We start from the raw sequence: 12,030 nt of genomic DNA, 5'->3' as shown, positions 1-12,030 counted from the left end.
GGTTGAGGCCAGGCCATCTGATGCAGCACTCCATTACTCTCCTTCTTGGTCAAATAGCCCTTACACAGCCTGGGGGTGTGTTGGGTCATTGTCCTGTTGGAAAACAAATGATAGTCCCACTAAGTGCAAACCAGATGGGATGGCGTATCACTGCAGAATGCTGTGGTAGCCATTCTGGTTAACCTTAACTTGAATTCTAAATATATCACCAACAGTGTCACAAGCAAAGCACCACCACATCATCACACCTCATGATCCATGCATCACGGTGGGAACCACACATACAGAGATAATCCGTTCACCTGCTATGTGTTTCACAAATACATGGCGGTTGGAACCAAAAATCTCACATTTGGATTCAAACCAAAGGACAGATTTCCGTCTAATTCAAATCAAAGGAAAAAGGAAACTGCACAGTTTCCTTTTTCCTTCATCTTGTTCATCTGTTGCCATGCACCTGCAAAAAATTATTGCTCAGATGTGCGAGTGCCTTTTTGAATTTTGAAGTTTAAATCAAATCAAATCAAATCAAATTGTATTTCACATGCCCCGAATACAACTGCTGTAGACCTTACAGTAAAATGCTTACTTACGAGCCCCTAACCAACCATGCAGTTTAGAACCCCCCAGCTAAGAATAAGAAATACAAGTAACAAGTATTTAAAGAGCAGCATTAAAATAACAATAGCGAGACTATATAAAAGGGTTAGCGGTACAGAGCCAATGTGCGGGGGCACTGGCTAGTTGAGGTAATATCTACATGTAGGTAGAGTGACTATGCATAGATGGTAACAGAGTAGCAGTGGTGTAAAAGAGAGGGGAGGGGGGGGTAATGCAAATAGCCTGGGGAGCCATTTGATTAGATGTTCAGGAGTCTTATGGCTTGGAGGTAGAAGCTGTTTAGAAGCCTCTTGGACCTAGATTTGGTGTTCCGGTACCGCTTGCCATGCTGTAGCAGAGAGAACAGGGTGGCTGGAGTCTTTGACAACTTTTAGGGCCTTCCTCTGCCTGGTATATAGGTCCTGGATGGCAGGAAGCTTGGCCCCAGTGATGTACTGGGCCTTTCGCATTACCCTCTGTAGTGCCTTGTGGTCGGAGGCCGAGCAGTTGCCATACCAGGCAGTGATGATCTGAGGACCCATGCCAAAGCTCTTCAGTCTCCTGAGGGGCAATAGGCAATAGGCAATAGGTTTTGTTGTGCCCTCTTCACAACTGTCTTGTGTGCTTGGACCATGTTAGTTTGTTGGTGATATGGACACCAAGAAACTTGAAACTCTCAACCTGCTCCAATGCAGCCGTCGATGAGAATGGGGGTGTGCTTGGTCCTCTTTTTTTCCTGTAGTCCACAATCTCCTTTGTCTTGATCACGTTGAGGGAGAAGTTGTTATCCTGGCACCACATGGCCAGTTCTCTGACCTCCTCCCTATAGGCTGTCTCGTTGTTGTCGGTGATCAGGCTGTTGTGACACTGTTGTGTCATCAGCAAACTTAATCATGTTGGGAGTCGTGCCTGGCCGTGCAGTCAAGAGTGAACAGGGAGTACAGGAGGGGACTGAGCACGCACCACTGAGGGGCCACTGTGTTGAGGATCAGCGTGGCGGATGTATTGTTATCTACCCATACCACCTGGGGGCGGCCCGTCAGGAAGTCCAGGATCCAGTTGCGGAGGGAGGTGTTTAGTCCAAGGGTCCTTAGCTTATTGATGAGCTTTGAGGGCACTATGGTGTTGAACGCTGAGCTGTAGTCAATGAATAGCATTCTCACATAGGTGTTCCTTTTGTCCAGGTGGGAAAGGGCAGTGTGGAGTGCAATAGAGATTGTATCATCTGTGGATCTAATGTATATTGCCTGTGTTTGTTGGCCCTAGCAAGTCCATTATTATTTTTTGTGTCCTTTAGTAGTGGTTTCTTTGCAGCAATCGACCATGAATGCCTGATTCACGCAGTCTCCTCTGAACAGTTGATGTTGAGATGTGTCTGTTACTTGAACTCTGTGAAGCATTCGTTTTGGCTGCAATCTGAGGTGCAGTTAATTCTGATGAATTTATCCTCTGCAGCAGGGGTAACTTCCTTTCCTGTGGTGGTCCTCATGAGAGCTAGTTTCATCATAATGTTTGATGGTTTTTATGACTGCAGTGTCAGAATAAATCAAATGTATTTATAAAGTCCTTCTAACATCCGCTGATGTCACAAAGTGCTGTACAGAATCCCAGCCTAAAACCCCAAACAGTAAGCAATGCAGGTGTTGAAGTTCTTGAAATGTTCTGTATGTTTCATATCGTAAAGCAATGATGGATTGTCTTTTCTCTTTGCTTATTTGAACTGTTCCTTCCTTAATATGGACTTGGTATTTTACAAAATAAGGGTATCTTACCTTGTCACAACACAACTGGCTCAAAGGCATTAAGGGAAGAAATTTCACAAATTAACTTTTAACAAGGCCCACCTGTTAATTTAAATGCATTCCAGATGACCACCTCATGAAGCTGGTTGAGAGAACGCCAAGAGTGTGCAAAGCTGTCATCAAGGCAAAGGGTTGTTACTTTGAAGAAACTCAAATATAAAATATATTTAGGTTTGTTTAACACTTTTTTGGTTACTACATGATAACAAATGTGTTATTTCATAGTTTTGATGTCTTCACTATTCACTAAAAACCCTGGAGTGAGTAGGTGTCAACTTTTTGACTGGTACTGTATAATTTAGCTACTCTACCTGCTACATTCATGATGAGAAAACTAACTAGCTAGCTAGCCAAGTTGCTAGTTAGCTAACTAACTAGCTAGCTAGCCAAGTTGCCTAGCTAGCCAAGTTGCTAGCCAAGTTGCTAGTTAACTAACTAGCTAGCTAGCCAAGTTGCTAGTTAGCTAACTAACTAGCTAGCTAGCCTAGCTAGTTGCTAGTTAGCTAACTAACAAAATAGCTAGCCTAGCCAAGTTGCTAGCCAAGTTGCTAGTTAACTAACTAGCTAGCTAGCCAAGTTGCTAGCCAAGTTGCTAGTTAACTAACTAGCTAGCTAGCCAAGTTGCTAGCCAAGTTGCTAGTTAACTAACTAGCTAGATAGCCAAGTTGCTAGCTAAGTTAGACAGCTTGTATTAACCAGTAATACAAAATATGCTTAAACCTTTTAAAACCTTAGCTGTCACATTGAGGCTTGATAGGGGGTAAAAATAATCTCCAATTCTTTACTAGCTAGATGACCAATTAGCTTTTATACCTCTATGAATCTAGCTAGCCCTACTGGCTGCCGGTCAAACCAACATTCTTGATTGTAGTTAATAAGATAAATAAAACAACTCAAATTAGCTATTCAATTTAGCGTTAACTTCTTTGAAGTATTTTCTAAACAGCTTCTCAAGTCTGTGTTTCTCCAGTTGTCAACCATACATCATTTACACACTCATTTATGGCACCCAGATTCAAAAATTACAGTTGGAACTCTGAAAATAAGTGATTGTTGTTGCTAGGCTACCAGTTACAGTGCTTTTTAGCTTGCGGATTGCAGGTGCCTTTAAAAGTATAGCTTGTGTCTGAAATAATTATATGGATTTAATATTTGTCAAATTATTGAGCATGTCCTCAAAACTCAAATAAGCATCAGAAATTGTCCTTATTGAGCATATCAAAATGTATATCAAGATCCTGATATGGACCTCAGTCAAGAGTCTATGCATTGTATGTGCTGAGAAAATATACTATGTAGGCCTACAGTCAGTATATACGGAAATCCAGAGGGAATCCAAAAGTGATTTGTGCATGAAAGAAAAATATGGGTTTAATATTTGTCCAATTATTGAGTATGTGGTGACAACTCAGTAATGCCTCTGAAATCATCTTTATTTTCAGCATATCAACATTTGCATATGGACAGCCAAGAGAAGCATATTTCGAATCAATATAGTTTCATATCTTGAATTTGCTGAGAAAACACAGATATGCAATGTATACAGTCAGTATTTGTCAACATGAGAGAAAATAGGTTGTCACATATTTCAGGATATTGAATGAGTCCATATCCAGCCATAGGAAATGTCCATGTGTGATATTCAGAGTAATCCCAATAGCATACATGTCTAAAAGGCACATCTGGATTCTGAAATTCTCAGGACATAGTGCATATCCAAAAATATGCATTGGAAATGGTCTGTATTCTTTAGAATATCAAAAATGTGTTATGTAATATCCCCTGATTATGGACCCTTTTTGCCCAGTGCTTGTGTCTCCCCTGTTTGGTTTGCTCCATGTTTGTTTTTACACCATATGGTAAATTTGTGGGGTTTTCCTTTTCCTTTAATTTGTCTATTAATTAAGGGAATCTAGTGGTCATCCATGGTGGGTGTTAAGACGCTTCTCGATTTCGCTTGACCAGCATCCCCATGGTTCCCTTTCAGAACCCCTTTTAAAACCTCAACTGTTTTCTTTTGGTTGTCAGTGGCTCATTTGTTAGTTCCATTTTTCTGTTGGGTCACTATTTTTGGTTTCTTATTGGGGAATGTAACACCCAGTACACCACCATTTTACTATTTCCTTTTGCAATACATCCTATTTTACTATGATGTCTTACGAGGGCCTTGAAACTCCATTTGTCAAATTTCTACTGATTGCACTAAAAATAAATACTTTCCCAATGATCAATTGTATTTTTTTCAGATCTCCTTACAGTACTTTCTGTATGTCCATCTGATAGTGGAACAGACATTATGACTGGACATTCACTCCTCACAGGGACTGTTTATCATTTATCATAACATGTTCTCACCTCTTTCTCAGCACAATGACTGTCAGCTGTGTCCGACACCTCTTGCTGAGGGTGAAGAGTTTGTCAACGATCCGTCTGGATTTGGCGATAAGCTGTCTGCTGCTGAGATCTAGCTGTCTGTAGCGCTGATGGACGGCAGGCTCCATTTTCCAGAAGTACTGGATGGCAGATGTGTTGAGGGCGTAGAATGTCGGTAGTCTCCGTACAAAGTTCTGGAACTCCTCTGCAAGGCAGACAGGTGTGAAGAGGTTTAATGCTCCATTGCAGTTCTGCTCCGCTTAGTACTTTATATGATTCTGTTAATTTTGGCTCATAGTCAAACGGATCACTTTAGGGAGATGGCACATGGGAATTGTTTTGCTGGGCCACCGTGGGGGAAACTGGAAGAGATACTATTTGACACATATGATAAATGGGGAGAGGCTGAACTAAATGTGGGTTTGTGTATGAAATGTCCTAGCAGATCAAGCTCATCTCTGTGTGTGAAGGCCAAACAGAAACTGAAAATGTTACCTTGCTTCAGGGTATCCGGTTTAATGAGTGAATAGGGGCATAACAGGAATTAACCAAAATATTTTCAGAGCTATCAATAGCCATTGAATAAATCCAACCTAATCTAATAAGTGACTGTGATATTTACAATTAACAGTGGTGTGGATTTCTATCTGATTACAATAGGCATTTGTTCTCAGATTAGCCATTTTGTAATACACTACATGACCATAAGTATGTGGACTCTGCTTGTTGAACATTTCATTCCAAAATCATGGGCATTAATATGGAGTTGGTCCCCCATAAAATATGGACTTTTTCGAACAAAACAAACATTTATTGTGGAACTGGGATTCCGGGGAGTGCATTCCGATGAAGATCAAAGGTAAGTGAATATTTATAACGCTATTTCTGAGTTTTGTGACACCTCTCCTTCTTTGGAAAATGGCTGTATGTTTTTCTGTGACTTGGCGCTGACCAAACATAATCGCAAGGTGTGCTTTCGCCGTAAAGCCTTTTTGAAATCAGACACTGTGACTTATCTTTAAAATGGTGTATAATACTTTTAATTATGAGATTTCTGTTGTTTTGAATTTGGCGCCCTGCAATTTCACTGGCTGTTGTTGAGGTGGGATGCGTCCCACATATCCTAGAGAGGTTAACCACAGAAAAAGATAAGAACCATCCCGCTAGCCATGATTGGCTGAGATAATGGATGGGCTAGACATGCCAATGGATGAGTTTGAATTGGTCTGTCATGTAACATGCTTCTGTCTAGAACATGAGCTGCTCAGTATGTGTAGGTAATCCTTTCTAACAACTCTTTTTTAAGGATATCACGAAAAACTGCAAATGCGTTGATAATGCTCTCCAATTTCTGGAAGACGATCATGCCATTCTTACTCTCTCTGACTCTGAAAATTAGTCAGACGATGAGGAAATCCCTGATTTAAGTAAAAATATTTTCATTGAACCAGACATTGTGGAGTCTTCTGGAACAGCGATGGACAGTGTTGTTGTCACAGAGGAAGTGCACTGAGTTTTTAAATCTGTGGAAGCGTAGTATGATAGCTAAGGAGATTAAGAAAATTCTGAAGTTTTATTGCAAATATGCAGAGGGAGTTGAAAAGAGAACACACAGAAGGCTGATGTATAAAACACCTGAATCTGGATTACATCTTCAAACTAAGGGGAAGCATGACATCTGTGACAGAGACGTAGAAGTGCTCATCCATGTATACTGTAAGAGTCTAGCTAGCAACATTTTCAGATATTATACGTTTCTCTATTTAGTCAGAAAGTTTTTTATTGGCTAGCTACCTGTCTAAATAAATGAATCCACTATACAAGTAACCATTTACAGCTTCTGTATCCTGTGCATGTGACAAATAAACATACATTTAATTTTAAATAGTGTGTGTTTACCAGACAGTAATGTGAAGAACATGACTTGCACCAAATGCTAGAATATGACTAGATGCTAGAATATGCCTGTAATCGGCAGATTTGGATAGAAAACACTCTAAGGTTTCCAAAACTGTCAAAATATTGTCTGTGAGTATAACAGAACTGATATTGCAGGCGAAACCCTGAGGAAAATCAAACCAGGAAGTGGCTTCTATTTTGAAAACTCCATGTTCCATAGCCTGCCTTTGCTCCATTCAAAGGGATATCAACCAGATTACTTTTCCTATCACTTCCTCAAGGTGCAACAGTCTTTAGACATAGTTTCAGGCTTTTATGTTGAAAAATGAGCGAGAAAGATAACATTGTGTCATTGTATGGCCGGGTGCCAGGAGCGTTTTACTTGGTGCAACAGAATTTGGGTAGCTATTGCCTTTCCCTCTCCTACTGACAAAGAAGGTTGCAGTGATATATTATTGATTATATATTTTAAAAACAACCTGAGGGTTGATTATAAAAAACGTTTGACATGTTTCTGTGGACATTACGGATACTATTTGGAATTTGTCTGTGTTGTCGTGACCACTCTTTCCTGTGGATTTTTTAACATAACGCGTCAAACAAACAGAGGTATTTTGGATATAACAATAATATTTATGTAACAAAAGGAACATTTATTGTGTACCTGGGAGTCTCGTGAGTGAAAACATCTGAAGATCATCAAAGGTAAACAATTAATTTGATTGCTTTTCTGATTTTCGTGACCAAGCTACTTGATGTTAAGTGTTCATAATGTTTTGTCGAGCGATCGATAAACTTACACAAACCCTTGGATTGCTTTCGCTGTAAAGCATATTTTCAAAATCTGACACGACAGGTGGATTAACAAAGGGCTAAGCTGTGTTTTGCTATATTGCACTTGTGATTTCATGAAAATAAATATTTTTAGTAATATTATTTGAATGTGACGCTATGCAATTCAGCGGTTGTTGATGACAATTATCCCGCAAAATGGATGGGTAGCATCAAGAAGTTAACAAACTATAGTTTTGTCAAGTCGGTTTGGACATCTACTTTGTGCATGACAAGTCATTTTTCCAACAATTGTTCACAGACAGATTATTTCAATATATATCACAATTCCAGTGGGTCAGACGTTTACATACACAAAGCTGACTGTGCCTTTAAACAGCTTGGAAAATTCCAGAAAATTATGTCATAGCTTTAGAAGCTTCTGATAGGGTAATTGACATCATTTGAGTCAATTGGAAGTGTACCTGTGGATGTATTTCAAGGCCTACCTTCAAACTCAGTGCCTCTTTGCTTGACATCATGGGAAAATCAAAAGAAATCCACCAAGACCTCAGAAAACATTGTAGACTTCATAGTAATCTGGTTCATCCTTGGGAGCAATTTCCAAACCCCTGAAGGTACCACATTCATCTGTACAAACAATAGTATGCAAGTATAAACACAATGGGACCACACAGCTGTCAAACCGCTCAGGAAGGAGACATGTTCTGTCTCCTAGAGATGAACGTACTTTGGTGTGAAAGTGGAAATCAACCCCAGAACAACAGCAAAGGACTTCGTGAAGATGGAGGAAAACGGTACAAAACTATTTATTGCCACAGTAAAAGGAGTCCTATATCGACGTAACCTGAAAGGCCTCTCAGCAAGGAAGAAGCCACCATTCCAAAACCACCATAAAACAGCCAGACTACGGTTTGCAACTGCACAAGGGGACAAAGATCTTACTTTTTGGAGAAACGTCCTCTGGTCTGATGAAACAAAAAGCTGAAGAACACCATCCCAACTGTGAAGCACGGGGGTGGCAGCATCATGTTGTGGGGGTGCTTTGCTGCAGAAGGGACTGGTGCACTTCACAAAACAGATGGCATCATGAAGGAGGAAAAGTATGTGGATATATTGAAGCAACATCAGTCAGGAAGTTAAAGCTTGGTCGCAAATGGGTCTTCCAAATCAACAATGACCCCAGGCATTCTTCCAAAGTTGTGGCAAGATGGCTTAAGGACAACAAAGTCAAGGTATTGGAGTGGCCATCACAAAGCCCTGACCTCAATCCTATAGAAAATTTGGGTCAGAACTGAAAAAGTGTGTGCGAGCAAGGAGGCCTACAAACCTGACAAAGTTATACCAGCTCTGTCAGGAGGAAATGGGCCAAAATTCAAAAAACTTATTGTGGGAAGCTTGTGGATGGCTACCCGAAACCTTTGACACAAGTTAAACAATTTAAAGGCAATGCTACCAAATACTAATTGAGTGCATGCAAACATCTGACCCTTAGGGAATGTGATGAAATATATAACAGCTGAAATAAATATTTCTCTCTACTATTATTTTGACATTTCACATTCTTAAAATAAAGTGGTGATCTTAACTGACCTAAGACAGGGAATTTTTACTCTGATTAAATGTCAGGAATTGTGAAAAACTGAGTTTAACCGTATTAGGCTAAGGTGTATGTAAACTTCCAACTTCAACTGTATGTGACCTGTTTCAGGAAACTAGGTGTATGTCACGCGTCACTACTTCACAGGAGAGCCGTTTGAATGTGAACTATTTTTAAAAATCAGAATGCGTTTTTTTTCCAGAAATGCCTTCTCGAACCTGTGAACCTTCATGTGCCTTAAAACCTCTTCAGTCTACCCTCTACTTTTTCGAACATTCTGTTAAAAATCGTGCAACATTTCAGCGCCCTGCTACTCATGCCAGGAATATAGTATATGCATATGGTTAGTATGTGTGGATAGAAAACACTCAGACGTTTATAAAACTGGTTAAATCACGGCTGTGACTATAACAGAACGTGCGTTTCATCGAAAAGTGCAGGAATATCTGATCACTGAAAATGGAAAAAAATATCCATCCGCGACTTCAAGGAATTGTTCAAAGTGAATCGAATTAAATGAGGCCGAGGTTGCAGTGCCTACAGCTTCCACACGTTGTCTAGAGTCTTGTCATTTGATTCGCAATTGATTCTTGGTCCAACCGAATCAAGGGAATCGATTCCCTCCGGTCTCCGACCGGATGTTTTGGTCGAGCTCTCTCCTAGACATTTTTTCGAAACAGACATCTATAGAATTGACATCGCCTCCTGATGAATTTTATCGCTTATTAACGTGTACTAATACCTAAAGTTGCATTACAAAAGTATTTCGAAGTGTTTTGTGAAAGTTTATCGTCAACTTTTGAATTTTAAAAATGACGTTACGTTATGAAACGCTATTTTTTCCGTTTATCACACAGTCTTCATAGATCGATATCTAGGCTATATATGGACCGATTTAATCGAAAAAAAAGACCCAATACTGATTATGGGACATCTAGGAGTGCCAACAAAGAAGATGGTCAAAGGTAATTAATTTTTTATATTTTATTTGTGCGGGTTTGTGTAGCGACGACTATGCTAATTATTTTGTTTACGTCCCCTGCGGGTCTTTTGGGGTGTTACATGCTATCAGATAATAGCTTCTCATGCTTTCGCCGAAAAGCATTTTAAAAATCTGACTTGTTGCCTGGATTCACAACGAGTGTAGCATTAATTCAATACCCTGCATGTGTATTTTAATGAACATTTGAGTTTTAACTAATACTATTAGCATTTAGCGTAGCGCATTTGCATTTCCAGAGCTCTAGATGGGACGCCTGCGTGCCAGGTAGGACCAAGAGGTTAATTACAATATGTCTTTAAAAAGTATAGTAATTTGGTATCAAGACCGGGGGGAATTATCCCTACACTCGCCATATTTGAAATGTGTAAATAAATCAAGTCAATCCTGATTAGTTATCTAATGAAAATGTAGTATAATTAAGATGTTTCCAATGGCACACACATTGATTTGCCATTTCAGATGAAATGTTGGAATGAAGTATAGGCCTACTACTCCTATAGTAGTATAAATATTTTCCATTTATCAGCCTTATGTTTTCCGATGCTCTTGAAAGGTCATTATTTCATTGGGGCGGATATTGAAATCCTAGACAACGAAGGTTACATATTTCTGGTGTCAATGTAAGATCAGCTCAAATCACTGGATTATTCTTGTGGGGTTTTCATTGCAATCAAGCTATTTTATATTAGCACGCAGGTGCATGTAATCTCCCATTTAGTATTGTTTTAAGAAAACAAGCGCTAACACGGTGGTCCAATGCAAAGTTCTGCGTCTTTGTTGTGATCCACCCTTACAGTATAATGCTGTCAACATCAATGTTGTGGATTCAGTCCCACATATGGGCCATATTAATGAAATGTGTTTACTGACACAAAGCAGACACTCTAGACTCATCAATATTGACCTAACATTTAATTTGTATAATTACTCCTTAAAGTACATATTGAGTGTACGAAACATTAGGAACACCTGATATTTCAATGACATAGACTGACCAGGTGAAAGCTATGATCCCATATTGATGTCACTTGTTAAATCCACTTCAACCAGTGTAGATTATGGGGATGAGATAGGTTAAAGAAGGATTATTAAACCGGGACAATAGAGATTTGAATTATGTATTTGTAATATTCAGAGGGTGAATGGGCACGACAAAAGATTGAAGTGCCTTTAAAATGGGTATGGTAGTAGGTGCCTGGCACACCAGTTTGAGTGTGTCATGAACTGTAACGTTGCTGTTTTTTTTTTTTATATATATATTTTTTTTAGTTTATTTTATTTTTACAGGGACAGTGCACATTAATCAACGTTTCAGTAAAAGTGACGGTTTTAGCCAGCCGGCTAATTTTCAACCGCAGTCCCTGGGCAGGTTATTAAAAACAATTACAATATAGACAATAGCACCATAGACATAGCAACATAGCAACATAGGACAAGCAAGACATAGCATACAGACAGAGCAACATAGAACAAAAAGCAGCAAGACAAAATTCATAAAAGCAACAAAGTGTTTCCACACCTCACAAGCTACAGACAACAGACAACATGGAAAGCGGCAACACACAGCTAGGGACCATGTTCACAAATCTGATTGACCTTTAGCCATGTCTTCAAGCATTTTGTGAAAGTGTGATATGTGGTGCAGTTATGTGTGTCTGATGGCAGTGTATTCCAGACATGGGAAGCTCTCACAGAGAATGCAGATTTACTAAAGGTGCTTTTCCTTAGGGGAACTATACAGTCACCTCTCATGGCAGACCTTGTGGATCTGCTGCCATATGTCTGGGTTTTCTGTTTAACAAAAATATTGAGTGGATGGGGAGCCAGGCCATTAAGGATCTTGAATACAAGACATGCGTCGGTGTATTGCACAAGATTTTCCCAACTCAAGAGCTCATGTTTTCTAAGGATGTGACAATGATGATGGCTATATTGGGCTTCCTATCAAGCACTTTGAGAGC

General features: G+C 39.6%; 1 protein-coding gene across 1 annotated transcript in view; it reads right to left on the bottom strand.

The window, feature by feature from the left end:
- Nucleotides 1-12,030, bottom strand: part of LOC118359008 (BMP/retinoic acid-inducible neural-specific protein 3-like) — a 102,401-nt gene that overhangs the window by 42,444 nt on the left and 47,927 nt on the right. Inside the window, exon 8 of the mRNA XM_035737132.2 lies at nt 4,758-4,980. Within this exon, the coding sequence (XP_035593025.1) occupies nt 4,758-4,980 (223 nt within the window). The remainder of the gene's footprint in view (nt 1-4,757; nt 4,981-12,030) is intronic.

The sequence above is a fragment of the Oncorhynchus keta genome, chromosome 26 (genome assembly GCF_023373465.1).
Source record: "Oncorhynchus keta strain PuntledgeMale-10-30-2019 chromosome 26, Oket_V2, whole genome shotgun sequence".
NCBI classification, from domain to species: domain Eukaryota; kingdom Metazoa; phylum Chordata; class Actinopteri; order Salmoniformes; family Salmonidae; genus Oncorhynchus; species Oncorhynchus keta.
The sequence above is the reverse complement of the archived record's forward strand: the minus strand, read 5'-3'. Positions and strand labels throughout refer to the sequence as shown.